The 24,512-nt window shown below is 45.3% G+C and overlaps 1 protein-coding gene across 2 annotated transcripts in view; it reads left to right on the top strand.

Annotated features, from left to right (window-relative positions):
• The window catches only part of GRIK4 (glutamate receptor, ionotropic, kainate 4), a 432,235-nt gene that overhangs the window by 403,539 nt on the left and 4,184 nt on the right, over positions 1-24,512 (top strand). For both annotated transcript variants that reach the window (XM_011926979.1, XM_011926978.1), the window contains exons 16-19: positions 1,302-1,467; positions 2,830-3,055; positions 7,566-7,694; positions 21,945-22,063. In XM_011926979.1, the coding sequence (XP_011782369.1) occupies positions 1,302-1,467; positions 2,830-3,055; positions 7,566-7,694; positions 21,945-22,063 (640 nt within the window). The remainder of the gene's footprint in view (positions 1-1,301; positions 1,468-2,829; positions 3,056-7,565; positions 7,695-21,944; positions 22,064-24,512) is intronic.

Genomic DNA, 24,512 nt, shown 5'->3' on the forward strand with positions numbered 1-24,512 from the left:
GGCTTGTTTAACCTACTAAAATGAACACACAGGTTTTAAGGGATTTAGGATATATGCTGCCTGAGCTGCAAAATTATTCTAATTTTAAATGAGCTCTGTCTATTCAATAAAACAATCTTCTAATTTGAAATGGCATGACCATTGTAAGAGTATTTTCTAATTCCAGCCTTTCAGCAGTTCAAAGGTGCTTTTCACCAGGTCATCTTTACTAAAGATTTTCTGTTACAATTTACAGAACTGGTTTTAAAATACAAATTTATCAGATGGCACAGGGGCTCACGCCTATAGTCCCAGTACTTTGGGAGACTGAGGCAGGAAGAACTCTTGAGCCTGGGAGTTCTAGGTTGCATTGAGCCCTGATTAAGCCACTGCATTCCAGCCTGAACGACAGAGCAGGACCCAGTCTCCAGAAAAAAAGAATTTATCGGCCAGGTGCGGTGGCTCACGCCTGTAATCCCAGCACTTTGGGAGGCCAAGGCAGGTGGATCACAAGGTCAAGAGATGGAGACCATCCTGGCCAACACAGTGAAACCTCATCTCTACTAAAAATACAAAAATTTGCTGGGCAGGGTGGCACGTGCCTATAGTTTCAGCTCCTCAGGAGGCTGAGGCAGGAGAATTACTTGAATCCGGGAGGTGGAAGTTGCAGTGAGCCGAGATCGTGCCACTGTACTCCAGCCTGGCAACAGAGTGAGACTCCATCTCAAAAAAAAAAAAAAAAAAAAATATATAAGAATATATCAATGTGTTACTTGGCAGGTTGCTTCACTTCTCTGAGCCTCAATTTCCTCACCTGTAAAATTGGGATAAGAATTTTGCCTTCCTGAACTGTAGGGATTAAGTGAGATAGTGGATGTAGCTCGTGGTAGATGATCAGTGCCTGGCAATGCACATTTGAAGGTTGGCTTCAGCACGAGGAGGCGAGGAAGCCCTCCTGCTCTAGCTCTGAACAGAGCCCTTGGAGCTGGCACACGCAGCTCATTCACTAGCTCATTTCTCACAGTCTCCAAAACTGTCTCATGTGCATGGACTATACCTCTTTTGAATAATAACCCAATAATCATCTCCTTTAGGAAATAAGAAAAACAAATCAGCTGTCTTCTTCCAGGCAGTGCTCACCAACTCGATTCATTTCTGTTGACATCATATGCCCTGCCTCCTTTCTCTTCCCCCACTAAGCTGAAAGCTCTTTCAGAAGAAAGATGCCTGGTCTCTCCCATGTCACAGCAGGACTGGGGTTGGGGGCCAAGACTCCAGGGAGTGCCCGGGCAATGATGACTTCCTCGTCTTTTCCTATATAGGTGGGCATTCACGCTGATCATCATCTCATCCTACACGGCCAACCTGGCAGCCTTCCTGACCGTGCAGCGCATGGATGTGCCCATTGAGTCAGTGGATGACCTGGCTGACCAGACCGCCATTGAGTATGGCACAATTCACGGAGGCTCCAGCATGACCTTCTTCCAAGTAAACCCCATTTGGTTGCTCACCAACATCGGGAACTGGGCAGAATAAAGTTGAGATGTTTGTCTGCTGGAGATAAAAACATCTCTCGTCATCTCATTATCTCTTTTGAACATATAGTTTGGAGGTCCACATGGGGTTCATTTATCTGCTGCTCCACAAAATACACCTGGAATGAGGTCCCAAAAGAACTTTGTGTTAATATCAGCCGGTGCCAGAGTGGTGATACTTGAGATGATTTTAGGTCTAATGTGGTGGAACTATTTTTTCGTTGCCATAGTTTCATGTTTATATCAATGGCCGTTAGAAAAAAAGTGTATATATGCAGTGAATCAAACATGTAGTTTTATTTGTATTACTGCATAGAATGAGGTTAATGTATACATTTACATTTTAACAAGTGATTTAAATCGTATAGGTAGTATTTAGAGCAAGATTCATACACGAATGACTGAAGTTTGAGGAACACCAGCTTAAGACGAACTGGCTTCATTGATTCCAGACTTGATCGGTATCAGATAGGGACCTGTTGGCTTCTTTGAGTTTCCCTTGCAAGGCTCAGGAGAAAGCCCTGCCACAGCGATGTGTTTGCTGTCAGGCAAACTGATTGATCACCAAGACTGACAGCCAGACCAGATGGAATAGTGGTTTTCATGTGCCTCAAGCTCTCTTGGGAAGCAGGTTTCTCCTGGGGTTAAAAGGTGTCTAACCAACCTAATATCCAAGAAGTTCATTTTCACATGAAACAAGTCCAATGCCTTCAGCTTTCTGTTTTCCAGGCAAGTCTCAGTGCCTACTGGCACAGAGAGCAGTGAAGTCATCGTGCAAACACAGGGTTTGGATAGACCCCCAGAGTTCTCTGACTTGTTATTATTTGTAACACAGCAGCCAGCTTCGTATATGTGATTGATCAACTGGTTTAGGGTGCATAGAAAATAGTGAAACTGCTTCTTCAAAGGTTATCTCTGTATAGTCCTAAATGAACCTAAGTTCATTGCCCCAAATTGAGGGACAATGAAGGTACCCAACCAGAATTTCAGTTCTACCAGAAAATGGAGGTTGGCAGTAGAAGAGCTCTTGAGGGTAGATGAGGCAAAACCAATTACCAAATCAGGGCCCTAGTGCCCTGTTGCTTCCTCATCTTTCTATAAAAGGTATCAAAGGCACAACTCCCTCCTCTGCCATTACACAGTGACAGTGAACATCTTGTGTTGAGAGACAGAAAGGGAAAAGGTTCTTGTCTGTGATCAGCGGGTAGAGTAGAGGAAGGGCCAGCATTTTAAGGTGCACTTTGATTCCCTCTCTTTTTATACCAACGTTTCCTTCCTCTTTTCCCAATCCTGCTTCCTTTTGTTCTTTTCCCAGAATTCCCGCTACCAGACCTACCAACGCATGTGGAATTACATGTATTCCAAGCAGCCCAGCGTGTTTGTGAAGAGCACAGAGGAGGGAATCGCCAGGGTGTTGAATTCCAACTACGCCTTCCTCCTGGAATCCACCATGAACGAGTACTATCGGCAGCGAAACTGCAACCTCACTCAGATTGGGGGCCTGCTGGACACCAAGGGCTATGGGATTGGCATGCCAGTCGGTATGCGGGAGAGGAACAGCCTCTTTGGGTAGCTTTGTCCAGACAGGGTCAGGGTAGATCAAACCACTGAATGTAGCATTGAATCCAGTAACCCCTGTTGCTAGAACCAGTTTAACAGTGACTTTAGGTGGACATTCTAAAGTTGTTGTTTTTTTTTAAAGCAAACACACATATTTCTTTTAATCAATGACCAGTGCTCAATCCTTGATTATTAAAGAGTTAGTTGATGAGCTACTGATTGATTAACTAATTTAAAGGGCTAATACTAATTATTAAAGGGCATTGATGCCTTTGGTGTGTATTTAGGCCTTTTGTTCTTCTTCTTGCTTGCTACCCCTTGGCCATTTCTCTGTTGATTGCTATCTCTACTAGCAGTGGAAAGAAGGATGAGATGGTGAAATTCAAATCAGTTAATTTTGCTGTTTGTTAGCATCACCAGTGAAAAGTTTACTTCTAAAGGGGACGGCCATGATTAGATGAAATGGCTTTCAAATTATTTGTGGATTTCACTGATCCATCTACAGTAGGTTGGTGTGGGTCATTGAGAAGGTACAGGAATGCTCTGGTGTTCAGCCTGCTGACTGGGTGTCACCCCGTCTCATTCTGTTAATAGGAGGGTAGAGATGTTTGGCTTCCAGAAAGGTATCCTAGCTGTGCTTTTTAAAAGGACATTCACACTTTGGACTTTGAGCCTTCACCTGCTAACGGAACCTCCCCAAGAAGATGAGGAGAGGACATGTTTGGCTGCTGTGATGATTGTGAAGGGGATCTGAATGTTTCCCCAGCCCCTTCTGACATGCACCCTTCCCCCTCCACACACACACCATGGAGACCCCGTGCTGTAGAGGGTTGTTCTTGCATGAGGGTGTTCTTGTACAAGGCAACAGGGGAAGAAGTGGGAATCAAGGCCATCAGTCTCTGGGAGAAAATTGGTATATGATATGCTCATCTTTGTATTTACAGTACACATCCCTGTTGTTGATCTTTACCTTAGCTCAAAACTCTGTAAATTGCAGGATTCACTCACACCTGTGGAGTGTAACGAGCACAGGCTTGGAGTCAGGCAGACCCCGGGATGTGTTCTAGTTACTGGCTGTGGTACCTTAGGTGCATTCTTTAGCCTCAGTTATCTAATTCATACAATTAGGTTTCTAATACCTACCATATGGGGTTGGGAGGATTAAACCTCATAATCTAGTTAGGTGCCTTCCCTTAGTGTCTCACACTGAGCCTGCCTTGGGGGATATTAGTATCCTTCTCATCTCTTACATGGTTTCCTATGTTATTACATATATATATATATATGTTTGTTTATTTATTTATTTTGAGACAGAGTCTCACTCTGTCACCTAGGCTGGAGTGCAGTGGCACTATCTAGGCTCACTGCAGCCTCTGCCTCCCAGTTCAAGTGATTCTCGTACCTCAGCCACCTGAGTAGCTGGGACCACAGGCATGCGCTACCATGGTCAGCTAATTTTTGTGTTTTTAGTAGAGATGGAGTTTCACCATGTTGGGCAGGCTGGTCTTGAACTCCTGACCTCAGGTGATCCGCCCACCTCAGCCTCCCAAAGTGCTGGGATTACAGGCATGAGCCACCACTATTTGACAAAAGCACATGACTTAAATTCTGATCAGAAACCAAGAAAATGAACATAGGTAATAATATGGTTCATCCCTGAACTCTGTAAATTATGGCACTAGGAGTTCTGTGAACTGTGAACTGGAGGCTTCACTCCAGGTACTCATAAACCTCCACACCCTCTATATGCCATTATATTTCATTGGTGTCCACTAATAATACAGATTATGGACCCCTTTGAGAGATATACTCACTGACATTTTGTTTCAAGATGATAGCGTGAACCGCAAAATGAACTTAAGGCACACTTTGATGATACTCTAGCAATTTAACAAATTCTACCTAAATTTCAAATGCTTCCAAAGTTTTCATGGAACAAAACGATGGAGAGTTGGGGTAAGACAGACCACAACTCTAGAAATTTTCATCAATAACCAAGGAAAAGTGGAAGGAAATGCATTTGCTCTGTATCTGACATGACACTGTTTTCACATTTTATCTCACTTCATAGCCCCCCTGCAAGATATATGTGGTTATTCCCATCCTGTAGAGGACAGAACTCAGATTCAGAGCTGAGAGATTACTTGTCCAAGGTCACAGAATAGGTAGAGAAGCTGGGTTTGAGCCTAGGATGCTTGTCTCCAGTCCTGTAATTCATTTACCAGACCATGCTGCCAATGGGTCCTATCAGCTAGAAAGGACAGGATAGGTGGGAAGGTCCACCCTGAGCTAGCCCAGCTTCCCACATGAAGCTGGAAAGAACATTACACAGTTCATTGATGAGCCAGGATTTAGGTCCAGCTGGGGGTATGCCCAGGAGATACAAGCATGTATATCATTCTTAAGTGGAATGTAAGAGCCTAACTATGGAATAAGCAATGTGGTTGGGCCCAGGAAAATTAAGAGAAACAAGGAACAAGATGGAAAATTAATCAGGTGGCTTAGGAGCTAAGTAGGCAACCAACAAGTAAGCAGAATAGGCCTTTCATGTGGCCCCTGGTGTGTTAGGAGGTTGGGTTGAACATGCCTTGAAACTGCTTGAACTGTCTTGCTGGGCTAGACCGTTCTCTCTAAACCTGGAATGTTCATTAGCCTCACCACCTAACAACCTCTGTTAGACAACTCGTTCATGTGTCCATTCACTGCAGATGTGTAATAAGTACTTACTGTATTTGAAGCTCTGCTGGTGTTTGCCCAAATCACTTGCACACATTCAGTGCTGCAGGCTTGGGGTTCGGGTCCAACTATGTGTAAGATGTGTAATAAGTACTTACTCTACATGAAGCTCTGCTGGTGTCTGCCCAGATCACATGCACACATCCAGTGCTACAGGCTTGGGGTTTGGGCGTCCAAGCAGAGTTGTGTCTGTAGTAGGGAAGGTTCTACTGTGGAGCCGTGGGCTGTCACGGTTGGAAGAGATCTGGGAGATGTTCTGGTTCCTTGCCTCTTAAAGTGTGGTCCATGGCCCAGCAGCATGGACATCACCTAGGGGCTTGTTGGAAATGCAGACTCTCAGGCCCCACCCCAGGCCTCCTGAATCAGATTCTGCAGTTCAGCAAAATCCCCAGATGATTGCAATGCATGTGAAAATTTCAGAAGCACTCATCTGTTTGTTCCAAGCTTCTGCCTGATCCTTCACAGTAGCCTTTCTCCTCTGGGGCATCTGTCCACATTCAGCCTTCATAGAGTTTGGGCAAGGAAACTGGGCAGCTTAGTTGTTTTCCAGCCTCTTGGCAGCTTTTTCTTAATAATCTCAGGCCTCAGCCTGTGCTGAGACATTGAGCTTTTCCATGGTTTGATTTAAGCCTGTTTTTGCGATTAAACCTAAATTCTAGAACCAAAGCTCCTTGGCAAAATTGCATTAGAGAAATAAAGAATGGTACTGAACAGAAAAAAAGGCCTTCTTTTGAGGAGGGAAGGAGGAGTGGGAGAAACGGTGATGGACAGGCCAGTGGGTTCTCGTGCGCTCAGAAGGCAGCGCTGAGGATAGGGAACACCTGGTGACCTGATTCTCACACTCTGGTGTGGCTCGTCTCTCAATGATTGGTGACTTCTCTGGATAAACAGTTGTCAGGTGTAATGTAGTGAGAGTTACGAGTGCCTAAGAGATTGATTCACTTATTTATTTTTGAAACGGAGTCTCACATTCTGTTGCCCAGGCTGGAGTACAGTGGTGCGATCTCGGCTCACTGCACCTCTGTCTCCCAGGTTCAAGCGATTCTTGTGTCTCAGCCTCCTGGGTAGCTGGGACTACAGGTGCACACCATCACACCCAGCTGATTCTTGTATTTTAGTAGAGATGGGGTTTCACCATGTTGGCCAGGCTGGTCTTGAATTCCTGGCCTCAAGTGATCCGCCCATCTCGGCCTCCCAAAGTGCTGAGAGTACAGGCATGAGCTACCGTGACTGGCCATGAGAAATTAATTTAAATAAAGTAGAAATTGGACACACCTAAGAGGTTTGTGTCACAGAAACACAAACTCTGGCCTCCTGGAGGTGGATTGGATGCTTTGCAGCCAGTGTCCTGTGTGTTGGTGGGCAGGTTGTTTAACCAGAATAGACCATCTTTTTTAATTTAGAAAGTGGTGGTGTCCGGCTGGGGAGGTGGATGGTGCAACTGCCTGGAAAGCCTTTCCTTGACCCATCTTGGGGTGTTTGGCCATGGGCTGGATGCGCCAGTCAGCATGGAGAGAAGGGAAGTAGAAAAACCTGAGAACCCTGCGTGAAGCCAGAACGCCCCACTCTCCCGGGGAAGCCTGATGGAGTAGAGAGCAGTGGCCCCAAGGGCTCGCCCCATCCGCTGCATCTGTCTGTCCCCTCTCGAGGTGAAAGCAGGCAGGGTGGCCAGGAGGTGTGCCGGGAAGGGGAGCAGAGTGACGCCTAACAGGGCATTCACAACCTGTGTCCTGGGCTCTCCTGTGACCCCCGCAGGCTCGGTTTTCCGGGACGAGTTTGATCTGGCCATTCTCCAGCTGCAGGAGAACAACCGCCTGGAGATCCTGAAGCGCAAATGGTGGGAAGGAGGGAAGTGCCCCAAGGAGGAAGATCACAGAGCTAAAGGTAAGGACGTTCAGGGCCATCCTCCTTCTGCCCTAGAGGACCAAAGTAGCTTGTTTCTCATGTTCGAATTCCAGGTACACATAATGACTTCTAGGACCCATCGAGAACCGCCTTGGAAGGAACCTAGGTATAAGCTGGGCTGGCAGGGGGTCAGGTCTGTCCCAGGGTCTTGTGTATCACGGGCACCCAGTGTCCACCTGGCTTCCAAGTCCTAGAGACTCTGCCTCCATGATGTTTCTTGAACCCAGCTGCCTCTGACCCCTAGCACCACGGCTTCTACCCTGGCCCGTGCCGCATCATCTCACACCCGTGCAATCACAATCGCCTGGTTTTAGTTTCCCATTCTTGCGTCTCTACGATATATTCTCCACTACTAGCTAGAGTGGTCCTTTTTAAAAATGCAAATTCGATGTCAGGATTCCCCTGCACAAACCTTCCAATGGTTTCCCATCCCACTGGGAATAAAATTCAGTGCCTTATATGATCTGTTCCCCTTCAACCTTCCCCTCTTCTCTCTGGTCCCCAAGCCTCCCATCTGGCTCTTCCACCCCAGGGCCTGTGCACCTGCTCCCTCCTCCTGGCCTCTCCTTGAAGAGCTCTTCACTCCTACCCTACACATTTCTCTCCATCACCTTAACCCCACCTTATTTCCCTTCTCAGACCTCATCACTACCTGATATTATATTTCTTATGTATTTGTTTACTTTCCACTTCCTCTACTAGAATGTAAGCTTCATAAGGGCAGGGTTGGTCATCACGGGGCTGCCCACAGAGCCGGACATGTGGATATTTTATCGAATGAATGAGCGAATGTTAAATTTGGCTAAATAGAAAGCACTCCCTGACTGAGATGTTTGGTTAAGGAGTGTTGAGGGTGCCTGAGCACCCAGGATTTTCTGTAGGGGAACACTTACCGTGGTTTGCCCAGGATGGTATAGTCTTGTTTCTATCTGTTGTAGATCAGTTAATGCCTGTTAATTATTTCTAGACAGCTTTCATTCTCAAAGTGTCCTGGTTTAGACAATAAATCATATGGTCACATACCATATCTACTACTCCATCTACTGCAGCCTTGTTAAAATATGCAACAGATTTACCTGTCCATGCTCTGCCTGAGGAAGACAGCTGAGGAACAGAATGAAGGATATCATGTGCTTGTCTTTTCTGCTCAGCATGAATCATTGTCCCTGATGAGACAGTGAATGAATAACTATGTGATTCTCAGTGTCTAAACGTGGATCTCTATCTTGCAAGAAGAGGTCTCAAGAATATGGATATATGGAGCAAGTATTTTTTATAATTTAAAGGAAATGCTCCCCTCAGAGGAACTGAGTGAGGCTACACACTTCTTGGCTCTTCACTCCCCAAAGGCCAGATCTGACCATGGGGAAAGCAGTGGACATGAATGGACACAGGGCATGGGCAGACCTCATTTCAGTCCTGTCTGCACCGACTGCGAGTCTGTGAGTTTCAGCACATTAGTTAACAGCGCTGAGCCCTCATTCCTTTATCTGTAAAATGAGTTCAGTAAGTAACACACCGTAGGGCTGCCGTGAAGGGAGAGTGAAAAAGCACAGAGCTTGGTTCCTCCCCGGGCCCGGTGTATCGCAGCTGTCACTGATCTGCATCCTAGCACCGTACTCTGCTGCTCTCCGAACTTCCGGGCTGTCTGATTCTATCACCTGCCTGCAGGGGAGTTATTTTCAAGAGTCAGCTGGACATTCCATCAATAGGAATGTGCTGAGTGACAGGTGTCCAAGCACATCACTTCACACGCCTGGGAGTAAGAAAGCTCTGCAGACTTACCAGCAAGCATCTTAAAGTGACTTCTGGAAACAAAAGTAACTTACCGGAAGCGGTCAGCAAACAATTACTGACACTTGCCAAATTACAGTTAAATGCTAGGGGGTGAAGTGCGGAGATTACTTCTGCTTGTTTAGAGTAAAAGAAAATGGGGGATATGCAGAAAAAAGTGTCAGGACACTTTTGTGGATTAGATAGAATGAACTAGATTTTGAAGATGCCCAGGACCTCAATAGGTCGACATTGTGGGAGGAGGGCATTGCAGGCAGATAAGCACCTTGAAGACGGATGTGGAGCAGAAGTCAGCGCAGTGGGCAGGGCTGTGTGCAGGGGCTGTGGGTGGTCCAGATGGAACAGAGAAGAATTCGCATTTGGGGAGTTGGATTGTGTAATGGGTTTGTACTAGGGAAGGTGTGGGTAGCAAAATGCTCCTCCACTCCCTCCCTAAAAAAAAGACACATGGATTGGAAACATGTGGCTGGACCTGGAATAGCTAAAATAAAATTGGATTATTGTCAGCATATGTTAATGTTGCTCTGTGATAACAGTGAGCTAAAGGATGGCAGGAAAGAGTGCCGTCTCACCTCCATCTGCAGGGAAACAGTAGTGGTATTGTGCTCTGCAGCTTTCTAAAGTGGAAATGGGGAGGTGAACCTGAGGCCCACAGCAGAACGACTTTCTGCTTATCGATCCTTCCTCTGATTGGTAAGTGAAATAGGAGAAATGTCTAGGTATCCGTCTCCCTAGAAACCCTTGATCTCCCTCTCCCCTCACCACAGTGGGTCGGGGGCCTTCTGTGACTTTGGACAGAGCACTCAACACACTATGCTGCAATCTTGGTCTCCTCTGCTCAGTTGCCGGCACCTTAGACCCAGACTCAGTCTCATTTGCTTCTGTGGTCCTAGCCTCCCCAACAGAGCCAGGCCCATAGTAGTTACCCAGTGTTTGTGGGATGTGTGATGAAAACTGCCGCTAGCTGTCAGAAGCTACCAATTGTTGTGTTCTCCTGGGTCATGCTAACGTGACTCATGAGACTGTGCTTGAAGTTACTTTCCCCAATAGCCCTCGCACCAGGAGCTGTCCGCTCACAGTCAGTTGTTCCTGCCTCTGAACAGCTGACCAAAGGCATGCGGTGGTGCAGAGGTGCTGGAGAAGAGAGGGGCCTGAATGAGCAATTAAGGCACAATGAGAGGTTTGAATAGTGTCCCCAAGCTGTGAATGTGCCCATCCATCCCTTCTCCCTAAGGCTGAAGGGCTCTTCAAAAATCAACACTTAAGACATTGATTTTCTGTCTGCTGACATTTTTCCCCCTATAGACAATAAGCAACTCAAGGACAGGGACTGTGTCTTATTAATTTTTGTGTCCTGATGCCCAGAACATCACCTGCCATCAGTATTTGATGAAACAATGAACAATTCATTTACAATAGATAAATGAATAGGTGAATGAGCCAGCATCTCAAAGTCGTCCTGACTTTGGAGGAGGAAAAGTCTGGAAAGCCTTATGATTGTTTCCTCGGAAACAGGAGCCCAGCACCCCAAATGTTGGCATGGAAAGTATTCATGTAGCTCTCATTGCTGCCAACAAACAGCATGGTAAACTACTGTGTACCAGGCACTGCGCGAGGCTCTGAAATTACCAAAAGGAACACAACCTGGCCTTGCCCTTAAGAGGCTTAGAAGCTAGAGAGAGGCACAGATAGTTGCTGTAATGGTTGCAGTGTGGGAGAGTTTTAATAGCGGTATAAAGAGAATGTCTGGAAGCCCAGAAGAGGAAGTGATGAATTCTGTGGAATGGTCAGGGAACGCTTTAAGGGCACATGGCCTGGACCTGGAAGCATCGCTTAGGAATCGCTGCTTTAGGACTGTTGTGAGGCACAGGTGTTACGCTGAGAACTGGGTTTGAATAGCTAGGATGAGGTTGGACTTACGAGAGAGTTGAAAACTGGGTAAAGGTATTTGGACTGCAACCAGTCTGTCTCACGCATTTTCACAGGAGGAACCAAAAGCAGAGGAGACCAAATGGGAACTGTTGGGGATCTAGGACATTGTCTAAAGCAGCCTACTTGTTCGGAATTTCCTGAAAGTCTTCTGTTCTGTCCTAAAAATACATGTGAATGTTGCATCTTACTCTGTAATATAGGCATGTTTATTTAATGTAAGAATGTTTTTTCCCACCCAAGCCCTAAGTAAAATCATTGTCCCAGGAAGATGCCCCAACAGCATGCCACAGCTTTGCCAGACTCCTTGGCACAGCAACAGTGCCCTGGGCTGGGTTTGGGAGAATTGGCAGTAGCCATCAAAGGTTCTGGGGTGAGATGTGGCACACAGAAAGCAGGTGTGGTGGGATGGAATTCTGAGCTCTTGCTGGCATTCATGGTCCCAGGGGATGGTTATTGCCTCGGGAGAAACCAACTCAAATTATTGGCTTTAAGTTCCAAAATAAGTTCTTAAAGCTCACAGCAGACATGATGTCCTTGGAGAGCGAGGTTTTTGATTTGCTAGAGAAGTATTTTGGAATACAGAAGGTTAATTCCTAACAGAATCTGGGCAAAAAGTTGATGCTAGAAGTAGGAGTGAAAAAAAAAAATAGAAATAGAAGAACTAGGCCACCAACTCTGCAAATCAGATAAAAGGATGCCCTGGCCAGGACAGGAGCTTCTGAGCAGGAAGTAACATGTTAAAATGTGCTTGGTCCTTGCCCTCCTGGGAGCCGGAGAGTGGCAGATAGCACTCCCAGAATTAGCTGGATATTCCAAGAGTTCTAAAGAGATTTTTACTTGTGCAGGGGCTGTGGGTGGTACATGTGGAGCAGAGAAGAATTCGCATCTGGGGAGTTTGGCTGTGTAATGAGTTTGTACTGTGGCATGATGCATATTTCTGGAGTTTGGCAAACCCCAGAAATATGTGCCATGCCTCAGTGAAGTGGGGGACGTAAAAGGTGGCACATAGGGACCCACAGCAGAGGGCCCAGTGAAAGGCCTGAGTTTTCCTTAACTCCAGACAAAGATATTGGAAATCTAAGTGGACTACAGCATAAGACCAGACACCTATCCCCACCCCAATACAATGACACAACCACAAACCTGAAATACATCCCGGAAAGAAGGGGGAATGGAGAAGACACTGGATTTAAGCGAATTTAAACATGAAATGACTGAAAAGTCTCTATGTTTTTGCCCGTGTGGTGGAAATGGAAGTTGGAGGTGGAATACAAATATAGTTATAATTGTTGCAGTTGTTGGCCTTGGAAACAGTTCTGCATCCACAATAGTTTAGATGGTTCCACAGTTTCGGAAGACTGCGCTGACAGTGGAGTTCAGGGTGGAGGGAGAGGGGAGGCAGAGAGGGAGATCAGGCTTCCAGGAAAGATGGAAAGAAGTGAACAGGAGGCCTCTCTCCACTGCACTTTGGGAGCAAATGTTCCCTGGCATGAAGAAGAGAACTGAACAGATGAAAGGGAAAATAAACAGTGGAAGTCATCCTGCCCAGGTCCCAAATGCATCTGAAGATTTCTGGGTGCTATCAGCCAGCCAGTGTTAACTTGTCTCTCTACGGTCATCCTTTGGAACAAGAGGGTGAGCTGTATTAATAAGAGGCAATGTTTCAGAGTGGGGCTGTCTGGGAGATGCTATGCAAATCACTCTGAAAGCCAGGACTTGAGCTACTGTCCCAGCCATAGCTGCTAGTGCCAGTTTAATGTGGTGGCCCCATTTGTGCCATGGCTGGAGCCCAAGCAAACATTACTCAGAGAGGCTAAGAGGCTTCTTGGCCAAGCGAAACTGCATGTGACTTCTTCCAAACCAAGTTAGAAGCACTAGCCTGAAACGGGAGGTGCCATTGCTTGATCTCTCTCTCTCGTAAATTAACTGTCAAACTTACTATGGTATGTAATTCATTGTCCAAAGGATTTGGAAAAACAGGACCAACGTGACCCAAACATCTCTTCCGTTAAATCATTTATTTTTTTTGAGACAGATTCTCATCCTGTCACCCAGGCTGGAGTGCAGTGGTGCAATCTTAACTCCCTGCAACCTCCAGCTCCTGGGTTCAAGCAATTCTCCTGCCTCAGCCTCCTGAGTAGCTGGGATTACAGGTGCGTGCCACCATGCCCAGTTAATTTTTGTATTTTTAGTACAGACGGGATATAATCATGTTGGCCAGGCTGGTCTCGAACTCCTGACCTCAAGTGATCTGCCCCCATCGGCCTCCCAAAGTGCTGGGATTACAGGTGTGAGCCACCGCACCCGGGCTTTACGTCTTTAAGTGTTCACCAAGAATTGAGACCTAGAAACATTGTTTTTCTTGTGTCTCAGGCTGAACAGAGGGCAGTAGCTTTCACCTTCTTTCCCAAGCAGCTCCTAGGTGATCTTTGATTTTTAGAATTTGAATCAGTTGGCTTTCACGTGTGCCTAAAGGAAGGAGAGAAATATGGAATGGGCACAGAGGGATAGAAGTGAAAGGAACTATGAGTGGGTCTGTTTTTCGGAGACCTCTGAAACTGAGAGTGGCTGCAGTTTTAATTAGAATGTACCAGACAATAACGCCAGTGCCTAACATAATCCTTTTCTACTTTGTTATCCTATTAAAATTCGAGAAATTTCAAAGAAAAGGAACTGGTGCTTACCCCACTTCTAATCCAATATTACAGCTCAAACATTACTGCCAAATTCCAGAGAAGAATCCTAACATCGTGATAATGCTACCAATCCCGAGTCTTTTTGCCAGGTCTTGCTTGCCTCTGGTAAGAGCCACAACATTACCCCTTAGCTTCCTCGCCCCCTCTGACTCTCCCTGCCCGTAGCTGGGTGACTGTCCACCTCCCTACCTCGCTAAAAAAAATCAAACAGCAGATCCTGTGGAAAACTGGAGATTACAAAAAGGAACAGGCTCCATTCCAAGCTGTTTCATTTTCTTCTGCCTTTTCTTTTCAAAAAACACTTATTTATTTATTTTCTCACTTAGCTGCTATAAAAAGAAATATCGCTAGCCACTCACAGATGCCGGCATCCCAATTCAAGGAGATTGGGTTACTGAAGTCTTTGCAGAACAATTGCTAGACAAAAAGGTGGTTGGTGAACTCCAAGGAAATTAAATACCTTTATCTTGAAAAACATGAGCTCACAATCGGGCTTCAAAGGGACATAAATACACCACCAGGCTGTGAAAATCAGGGTTCCCTTTCAAGAATGGAAAAGAGGCCAGTGGCATGGACTCACAGAACCCTTGGAAAACAGGAAGTTTGCTGTCTGGCACGGTGGGAATGGAAGTGTGAGACATCTTAGCAAGAGTGGGGGTGAGTGATGGGGGTGGAAGGGGCCCCGGGGATGCTTCCCTCTCTCTTTCTTCTCATGGGGTCCAGCGTAGTTATCCTGGTTCTCTGGTTTCTCTGGAGAGAGCTGAGGCTGGAAACCTGAATGTGGGAATTTAGACAGTGTTTCCGAGAGATGCCGTGGAGGAAGCCTCTCTCTGATCAAATGAGATCTATTTTTGAGAGAGAGAAACTCCAGAGGGATCTCCAGAAACCATGATCACAACAGAGGCAAATGGTGGCCCCATGAGTCTGCAACAAAGCAGGTCAGAATTGTTAAGACTTCAGCTCACTGTTGTCTGGAAACTGGGCCAAGATTAAGCGAACAAATCATCGATTCAAACATGCGATGTCATGTTCTGAAGGACAGAAGGGGATTTTATAAGCTGAGCTGTAGCTCACACAGAGACCCCCTTACTCCTGCCCTGTGTCCCTCTAGAGGTTCCCAGGAATGTGTTCAGTCATTAGGATGCCAGGTTGAGTTCTGTAATCGCCCCGCTGCAGCGTGAGTGGATGCCGAGTGACCAGGAGAGGTGGTGTGGAATTGGCCGGCAGGGGTCCTGGCTTCAGTTTAGATTTGGGCACTTCCACTTGTCAGCCGTGGAACCTTGAGCAAGTTACCTAACTCCTCTGTACCTTGGTTTCTGTGTCAGGAAAATGCAGGTAAGCGTAGTGCCCATTTCACAGGGTAACTGTAAGGATTGAGTTAAAACATTTAGCATGCTAACTTTGCTCAGAGTAAACACTCATAAAGGTCAGCTTTGTATTTATACAGAGCATTAGCTTTGGAATCAAATTGATCTAGAATTCACATTAGTTATGAAAACATGGACAACTTAAGTTCTCTGAATTTCTGTTTCTTTAACTGTAAAGTGGGGACAATGGGCCTTCTCTATGGAGTTTTTAATGATAATTGAATGAGATAGCAAATGAAAAATGAGGTATTTGAGCTCATATTTTGATGGATTATAAGCACCCTCCCATAGCTCATGTTTTGATAAATTGGAAAATTTATCAAATACCTCTCCCATCCCTCTTCAGGTTTGAGTCCCTTTTGCCTACTTTTCTCCCATTATTCTTTCCAGAATCTGCTAGGTCCAGTCACCAGATGCCTTGGTGAATGCAAGACAAAATGTCAAGTTTACCATTTCAACATGATGAATCACTTTGCATTTTCTGGGAAGGTCATGTAGGTCAGTTTATACCTGGACACATGAAGTTGCTATTTACAATAATAAGTCCCTGGAGATCGGACTATTTGATATACTTGCATGGCTATAGGTGAATATAGTTCTGAAATAGAAAGTGCTTGAAAGCCTTATGGGTCCAAGAATTCATGTTCTTGTCCAGTGCTCTTGATGAGCCAATGTGGCACAGAGCTTTAGTACCTAGCATAGTGCCCAGCTCATGGAAGCTTCTCAGTCAAGATCTGTTGACCAAGGTCAAAGAGCAAATACATTGTCTCTTGCTGGGATCTCGTGGCACTAGTCAGTCCTCTCTCTGTGTGAGTGGATTCTCTGCACCTGCCTCCATGGCTTTTGTGGTCTCTGCCTTTTTTCTCAGCCTTCCCTCACTGTTTGTTCAAAAGGAGCTTTCCCTCTGTATTTTAGTTGCGGATTTCCACAGTGCTTCGTGGAGATATGTGAGGGTTTTACGCTCTAGGACACAAGTGTACCTGAATCCAAGAAGTGGTTATTAGCCAGACAGAACCAAAGGAAGAGCAAGCGGGTGGGTGGAGACTCACATCTCTTCACAGGTGCCCTCTTCCAGGGTGCCCTTCCCGTTCTTAGTTCAAGAGACAAAGAACATTATTCATTTGCATTTGTGAACTATCATTTTGTGGGCAAAATATTTGTGGGCAATCTGCGGGTGACACCAAAGTTAGTATTTAGCCAACCAGGAGTTTGTAGGGAGAGCATGATTCTATTTCAGTGACTGCAGCTGATTGCTGGGGCCTACCTGAGGCTCAGAGACTCAAGTGTCAGGAGAAAGTCTCAGTTTGTAAAGCCATCTGCCTGCATGGCTTATGCGTGGTCCCATCTGAAGAAGGGAAGGAAAGAGATGACTAGATGGCTTCCCAGTCCCCCTTGCCGGTGCTGAGGCATCTGTGAGTGCCGCGTGGGCCTTGTAGGCTGGAGGGAGTTCACATCAAGGGCCCCTTCTGATGAATGTCGATGTGCTGTGGAAGGCATTTGACTTCTAGAGAATGACTGATGACAGTGTTAAATGGAACTGCTGTGTTCTCCGAACTCTCCCTTCCCACTCCCCACTCCATCTGTTTTTCAACTCTGACTCTGCCAGCAATCTATTCTTGCTTCCTCTTTCCAATAACTTCCTCAAGGCACAAATGGTATACAAGCCTTGCTTCTGTGAGGAGGAGGCCACTCAGCCAGGAATCAGGACTCTGGAGCCAGCACCCATGATTAACATGCTGGCCCTGAAATGCGAGAAGCTGGGAAAGAAAGACTATGGGGTGTTTCAGTGACTCATGGTTTCTACCAGCCTCTTGTTAAACCTCAGCTCCCCCAAAAGCTTTCCCTGATCTAATAAAAATTATCTCAGTGCAGACCACATGCCTGTTGATAACTGTCCCAATACCCCCACCCAACACAGGCAGTCTATGTTGTGAATTGCCCATGTCAATATTCAGTCCCCTTTAGACACCACTCAGTACAGTCTGGGCCGTCTTCCTCTATGACCAGGCTGGAGCACTCAACCAGAGCTGTCATGTTTTACCATCATTTCAAACCAAATTTAATTAGAAAGGAATACATATGGGTCCAGAGCTTTTGGTAATGCAGCTCTCTACATCTGGAATTATTTATCCTCTCTCTTTCTGCTCATTCTTTCCACAGACATTTACTGAGCTCCTATAATGGGCCAGGTACCATGACTGTGAGGTTATAGAGTTGAGCAAGGCATGATTCTTCCCCTCAAAGAACTCCCAGTGTAGTGGGAAATCCAGATATATAAACTAGTGTATTATTTTATGCATAATAGTGATAAACAAGGTATTATTAGTAAAACACAAAAGTAGTATCAGTAAAAGTCACGTAAGAGTAAAGAAGACAGCCTGGAGGAAGTGACCTCTGAGCTAAGTCTTAAAGGAAAGGTTGAGTTTAGCCAGGTGTGTGTCTCGGGAGTAGGGGTAGGTTCCAGGCAGAGGAATTAACAGGAGCAAAGGTATGGAAGGTAGGAGCAACGATGCTGTGTGCTGGGAACTATAAACAATTCTGTGTTACGTGAGAATGTGTCACAGTTAGATTTTGCATTTCAGAAAGATCAGTGAGGCAACTGTGTAGTGTGCAGAGTTGAGGAGGAAATGGCTCCAGGGAGGGAAATAGTTTCAAAGGCTACTGCAATAGTCCAAGCAAGAGATGGTGGGTGCCTGAACTAGGGAAGTGGCAGGAGGAATAGAGAGAAGGGTAAGAAATTGAAAAATATTCAGGAGGCAAAATCAGCAGGATTTGGTAATAGCCAAGACATGGAGGAGGGCCAGGAGACCAAAGGCAGGAAAATGAGAAGAAAATGTGCCCCAGGCCAATCAAAGGAGATTGAGGAGATCGGAAGAGAGTGATAAGCAGTGGCTTTATAAAATGCCAAGATGGGGGTGTGACTGACGATGTCAAATGCTAACAAAGGTCATGCAAGATTAGGACTAGAAAATTTCCATTAGGCTAGAAACAAAATGTTCATTGGTGACCATAGCAAGGGTGGTTTTAGTGGTGCAAGACAAAATTGCATGAGATGAAGATTGAATAGCAAGAACAAAAGAGTATTCAAAACAGAATTATTTTCTCCTTTAGATATCATAGACAGAGTTACTTGGAGCTTAAAAGCTTTTTGAGTGTCCAAATTATGTTTGAGGTCTGAAAAAAATTACTGCTTTCAGAATGCAAAAAGGAAACTGCAAAATTGAATTAAGACATGTTTAATTAAATATCTCCAAAATGTAACATTGTTTCAACTTCATTAATCTTTAAATTTAATATTCGTAAAAACTTCATTACATGTAGAAATAATTTATTGGTTATATTTTTAATTTTGCAACATTCTTTTGTATGTATGTGCAATGATTGCTGAGAAATCACAGCCAATTTTAAGTTAACTGTATCTTGCCACTCAATAATATCAGAAGCAAAAATTTTTAAATGCATTTAACATAAGATGTGGGTGCATTTTGTTCTACTTGCTTTTATGTGAGATGGGTCCTCCAAATGTAAGTGATTTTAAGGGCTTTTAGAAGGTCTTAAAATAGTTCTGATGTAGACAACTCTCAAAATCCTTGGCCATGGAAGGAGAGAGAAGAAGTGTTGGATTAGACAGAGCTGGAGAGAGTAAGGAGGATTTCTTTGTCTTTAAGGAGGGAGAGACATGAGTATGTGAATGTACTGAGGGAGAGAGCCAGTGGAGAGAAGATTGGAGGAGGACCAGGGAGGTGACTGATAGGGAGGCAGGGGGCACAGCTGGAACACAGGTAGCAGAAGAAGACCTAAAGGGGAAAGAAAACCACCTCTACAGAAACAAGAGGAATGTGAGACCCTCTGCAAAGGGGCCCTTGTCCTGTTTTCTTTGGTTGTTTGTTTTTGTTTTTGAGATGGAGTCTCACTCTGTTGCCCAGGCTGGAGTACCAGGGCACGATCTTGGATCAAGTGGCAGCCTCCGCCTCCTGGGTTCAAGTGATTCTCCTATCTCAGCCTTCCAAGTAGCTGGGATTACATGCCTGGCTAATTTTTGCATTTTTGGTGGAGACGGGGTTTCACCATGTTGGCCAGGCTGGTCTCGAACTCCTGACCTCAAGGGATCCTCCTGCCTTGGCCTTCCAAAGTGCTAGGATTACAGGCGTGAGCCACTGCACCCAGCCCCTTGTCCTGTTTTCTATCTCAAGCACAACTATTGCCAAGTGATGGGGGTATCTTGTAGAATCTCAGCAGTCACTTGGTTACTCCAGTTACCTGAGCAGATGGCTGTCCTTCATGTCACCATTGTCATTTCCCCATTCACAAGGGATGTCTACCCAGCCTCCCTCCACAGGGGCTGGCCAGAGAAAGTAATTCATCCGTGTCGCACAGATACACATCCTAATACTCCAGTTCTCACCACCCCTAAATCTGTGGGCTGAAGTATCTGCCTACAAACCCCAGCCAGCTCCTTGGTACATTCCCTCTTAAGTGTCCCTTTTTCATCCCCTCCTTCTTGTGGCTGTTGATGTGGCTCCCAGAGTGAAAACCTTCTACCCAAATGGCCCAGGTTAGAGGGACAGGTGTTAACACAAGATGTGGGTGTATTTTCTTCTACTTGCTTTTATGTGAGATGGGGCCTCCAAATATAGGTGTTTTAAGACCTTTTTGCCCATTTAAGCCCCTTCCTCCTGGAAGGTAGAATTGAGTTTTTAAATGATCCCCTATTTTTTATTATTCAAAATAGAGAATTCCCGCATTCACACAGGTACTCAAGAGTTGACTGTGGACCTGCAGATCAGAGTGTATAGTTCATTTGGTGTGTTCATCATGTGAGTCCTCAGCGTCATTCTAAGCAGATTTTCAGTTGTAGGCAGGGACGGCTACTGCACTGTTATTTTAAAAACAAAAATCAGACATCCACTTAGGACTTTGTGAAAGGAAACCCTGGGCATCCCGAAATGGCCAGATAGGGCTATTTTTCCAGTTTTCCAAGGTGCAAAAGGTAGCGTCGATTTCTGCTCTGGCCCTGTGACTCCTTTCATGGTGCCGTGCGAGGTTGACTGCCCCTGACGCTGACGAGGCTCCGTGTTCTGTGAGGACACTACTGACTGCACACTCAGATGTGCAAGCATTCCTGAAAAACACGGGACACAACAGACCCTCCTGGATGAAAGACGCCTTATGATTTCTGATTGTGGCCCCAGTCGAATCAGGGTGTTCTGTGTTTGGGTTTCTCTAATGCCAAAAAAAGCATTTAATTACATAGCTGAACTCAGTGTTTGACACAGTGGAAATGAAACAGCCACATCATATCCTATAAGTATGTATTGACTATATACTGTGTGCCAGGTATCGTGCTTTGCAATGAGGACATGACCAGAAACGATGTCTGACTCCCAGGAACTTACAAACTTACACAATGCTTCTAAAATTACCAATTTGTAAACTATTTTTAGGAATGGCTAGGAAAGAATCACCTATGAAAATACAGATTTCTGGGCCCCATGTCCAGAGATACTGATCGAGTAGGTCTGGGGTAAGGACTGGGAATCAATATTTTTAGCAAGCTTTCTAGACAGTTCTGATGGCAACTGGTTTGTGAAGCACTCGTTTGGTGGGATAAAAAGTTTTACTTTCCAGGCCGGGCGCAGTGGCTTACGCCTGTAATCCCAGCACTTTGGGGGCTGAGGCAGGCGGATCACCTGAGGTCAGGAGTTCGAGATCAGCCTGGGCAACACGGTGAAACCTCGTCTCTACTAAAAATACAAAATTAGTCAGTCCTGGTGGCACATGCCTGTAATCCCAGCTACTCAGGAGGCTGAGGCAGGAGAATCGCTTGAACCTGGGAGGCGGAGGATGCGGTGAGCCAAGATTGCGCCATTGCACTCCAGGCTGGGCAACAAGAGTAAATCTCCGTCTCACCAAAAAAAAAAAAAGTTTTACTTTCCAAATAAGTATTTTAGTAACATGTTGACAGAGATAGGTAAATAGAATTTTTTTCTATCCATGATTTGGTCAAAACAGTTGCTTTTATATCACATAAATACAATATTAGGAAGATTGAGTAAAACTTTTATGAAACTGTTAGAACAGACAGGTATTTTGGCGTCATGTCTCTCTCTATAAGCTGTCAGAGTTTGCCTGAGCCCTTTCCTTAAAAGGTCCCCACCTCCCAGCCCCAGACACCCTTTGGTAGGCTTCTTGCCAGTGTCCTTGATTGATGGCATGATCTCTCTCTTCCATTTTGTTTCAACTATGCTGCATTTTTTTCCAGATAAATAATTAAATATCTTCAAGGACTGGGTGTCTACATGTCAGTAGACTCATGGGTGTCTACTTGAGCATCTACAATACTCAAGTTCTTGTTTAAATGATTTTAGCATTTTTGATACAGTGATTGTGTCTTTCTGATCTTTTACAATATTTTTGTATTTGTTATCACTTTCTTACAGGCCTGGGAATGGAGAATATTGGTGGAATCTTTGTGGTTCTTATTTGTGGCTTAATCGTGGCCATTTTCATGGCTATGTTGGAGTTTTTATGGACTCTCAGACACTCAGAAACAACTGAGGTAAACTTTCAAAGGGGTATGATCCGTAGTGTTGGCAGATGGGGTGAAGTTTATCGACTCATGCACATGTAAAGTCATTTCTGACGCTTCCCACAGGAAGTGCAGCGAAGAGAATCCCAGTGCCCAGCGGAGGGGATTTGGATCAATGCTTCGTTACTTAGTAAATATGCAGCTACAGGAGGGGCACTTAACATCTCCGGGCTTCAGTTTTCTTTGAAACAGCCCAGCCAATACGCATGCGAAAAAGCTTTTATGAACAACAAAGCCTTCTAAAACTATCATTTAAGATGTAGTTGAGAAAAATAGGTGAAAGTACCAGGTTACTACGGAGAAGACAACCTCAGTCCTTCCATTTTGAGTATGTTTTTGCCTTGCAGGGAAAGATCCTTAGAGATATCCCGACTCATGTGAATCCAAGAATTGTATCTCCCTTCTCGGGGATTTTGAATAAGTTCAATTCCCCAGCTGTTGCTTAGAGACAGGGTTAATATAAACTTTACCCAGCTTTAACAGTTTGAGAAGAGGGAAGAAGACTTTATCCTGCTCTTCTTCCAACCCACCCCAGGGATGATATATAAATCCTTACATGTGAATTGCATTATTAGATTTTTTTTTTAAAGTTACATTAGCCTCTATCTCAGTCTTCCAACTCTGAATCTTCCTAAAACCTTTCCTAATTGGCACTGGGGAAATATCTCACAGCAGGACAAACAGCGCCCCTGGAAGTCTATGGAGTCTGGCCTCACATGGAGCCTTAACACAACACTGCCTGCCAGTCCTGGTCCTCTGTGCTCAGCCCCTTTGCTGTCTCCTTGTAGGACTTCCATGCTGTTGCCCACTCCTCAAGCTCCTCTGCTTCTGCATGCATAGAGCTTCATTTTACTTCCCATCTCCCAAGAAATCAGGAGGGGCCAGCCCTGAATTAAAAACCCCACTAAACATCTCCCCACAGCTCAGCCACCCTGCAGCTGCAGCAGATAGCCCAGTCCTTGTGCTGTCTCTTCCTTGATCCTGTGTCAGCTACTCCAGCATTATCCTCTTTCTCCCCCGTATTTTTTTCTGCCTGCTCTTTCTCCAGTCCACAATTATGAATCCGTCTGCCGTATTTCAAAATAATAGGAAGATTACTATTGCTTGCTCTGTCCCTCTCCTCTTCCAAACCAAGGGGATCCAGCTGAGAGACTCTCAGTCTATCTCCTCACCCCCGATTTGGTCCAAAACCCAGGGCAGCCTGGCTTCTCCCTACCCCTGCACTGAAAGGCCAGTGCTTAAAGGTCTGACCCCTCCCAGTGGACCAAACCAAAGAGAATCTATTGAGCCTTATTGGACTTCGGTGTGTCCCTTGATGATGGGGATACTTTTTTTCAGAATCCCTCTTCCCTTGCCTTGCATGGCACCCAGCTTCTTGGTTCCCCTCGTGTTGCTGTCTCCAGCTTTACTGGCTTTCTCCTTTTGCCCACCCCTTAAAAGGTGGTGGTCTTACTTATTCCCTAAGACCTAGTTTGAGTGTTCCCTTCCTTGTGAATCCTTCCTCATTTCTCCTGCTGTGTCTCAGCAATTGGTCATCCTCCTCCTTCTTGACACTGCTGTAACCTAGGCATGAACCACTTACACATCACATTGCAATAATTTTGGTATCAGCCCCCAACTAGAGGTTGAGCTGCCTGCAATAAACACTGTGTCTTTTATCCCTGTGCTTGACACACAGTAGACAGTCGATAAATCTACATTATTATATTATTGTCACATGTAATAGATTAGGCAGGTGGTACTATTTTTATTGTAGTTATTATTAGAAGCACAGAGAGGTTAAGTGACTTGCCAAGAGTCTCTGCTATTTAGTTAACAATTGAGGGGGTGTGATGGGGTCCTATAATCCAAGTCGGGAAAACTAATGTAGGCCATATTCCATTAAGTGACATCACCTCTCTATAGCCGCTTCACATTTTGTTATTCTCCCCAAAGCTCACCCATGGTCTGGAAGTACACTGACAAACTCAGCAAGTAGTTAGAGCACTCCGAATAGCTAAAATAAAGAGTCAATGCTGTGTTAGCGATTTGGCTATGGTAGAACAACTGTCCCATTTATAGAATTGGAAGAAAGAACATGAAAGAACTGAGGACTTCTGCTCCCATATGGTCAAGGAAAGTGTCCTTTCAACTTAGAACACTCAGCAGAGCATGTGCGGGCTTGGAGTTGACAGGTATTGGTCCAAATTCAGAGTCAGCTATTAGTCCATTTTTGGCAATATGCATAACTTCTCTGAGCCTCCATTTCCACATTTGTGAAATGGATGTAATAATAATAGTAATAGTACTAATACAGGCCCATCGGCCGGGCACAGTGGCTCATGCCTGTAATCCCAGCACTTTGGGAGGCCGAGGCGGGTGAGTCACGAGGTTAGCAGTTCAAGACCAGCCTGGCCAACATAGTGAAACCCAGTCTTTA

Source organism: Colobus angolensis, unplaced genomic scaffold (assembly GCF_000951035.1).
Source record: "Colobus angolensis palliatus isolate OR3802 unplaced genomic scaffold, Cang.pa_1.0 Scaffold7, whole genome shotgun sequence".
In the NCBI taxonomy this organism is placed as follows: Eukaryota; Metazoa; Chordata; class Mammalia; order Primates; family Cercopithecidae; genus Colobus; species Colobus angolensis.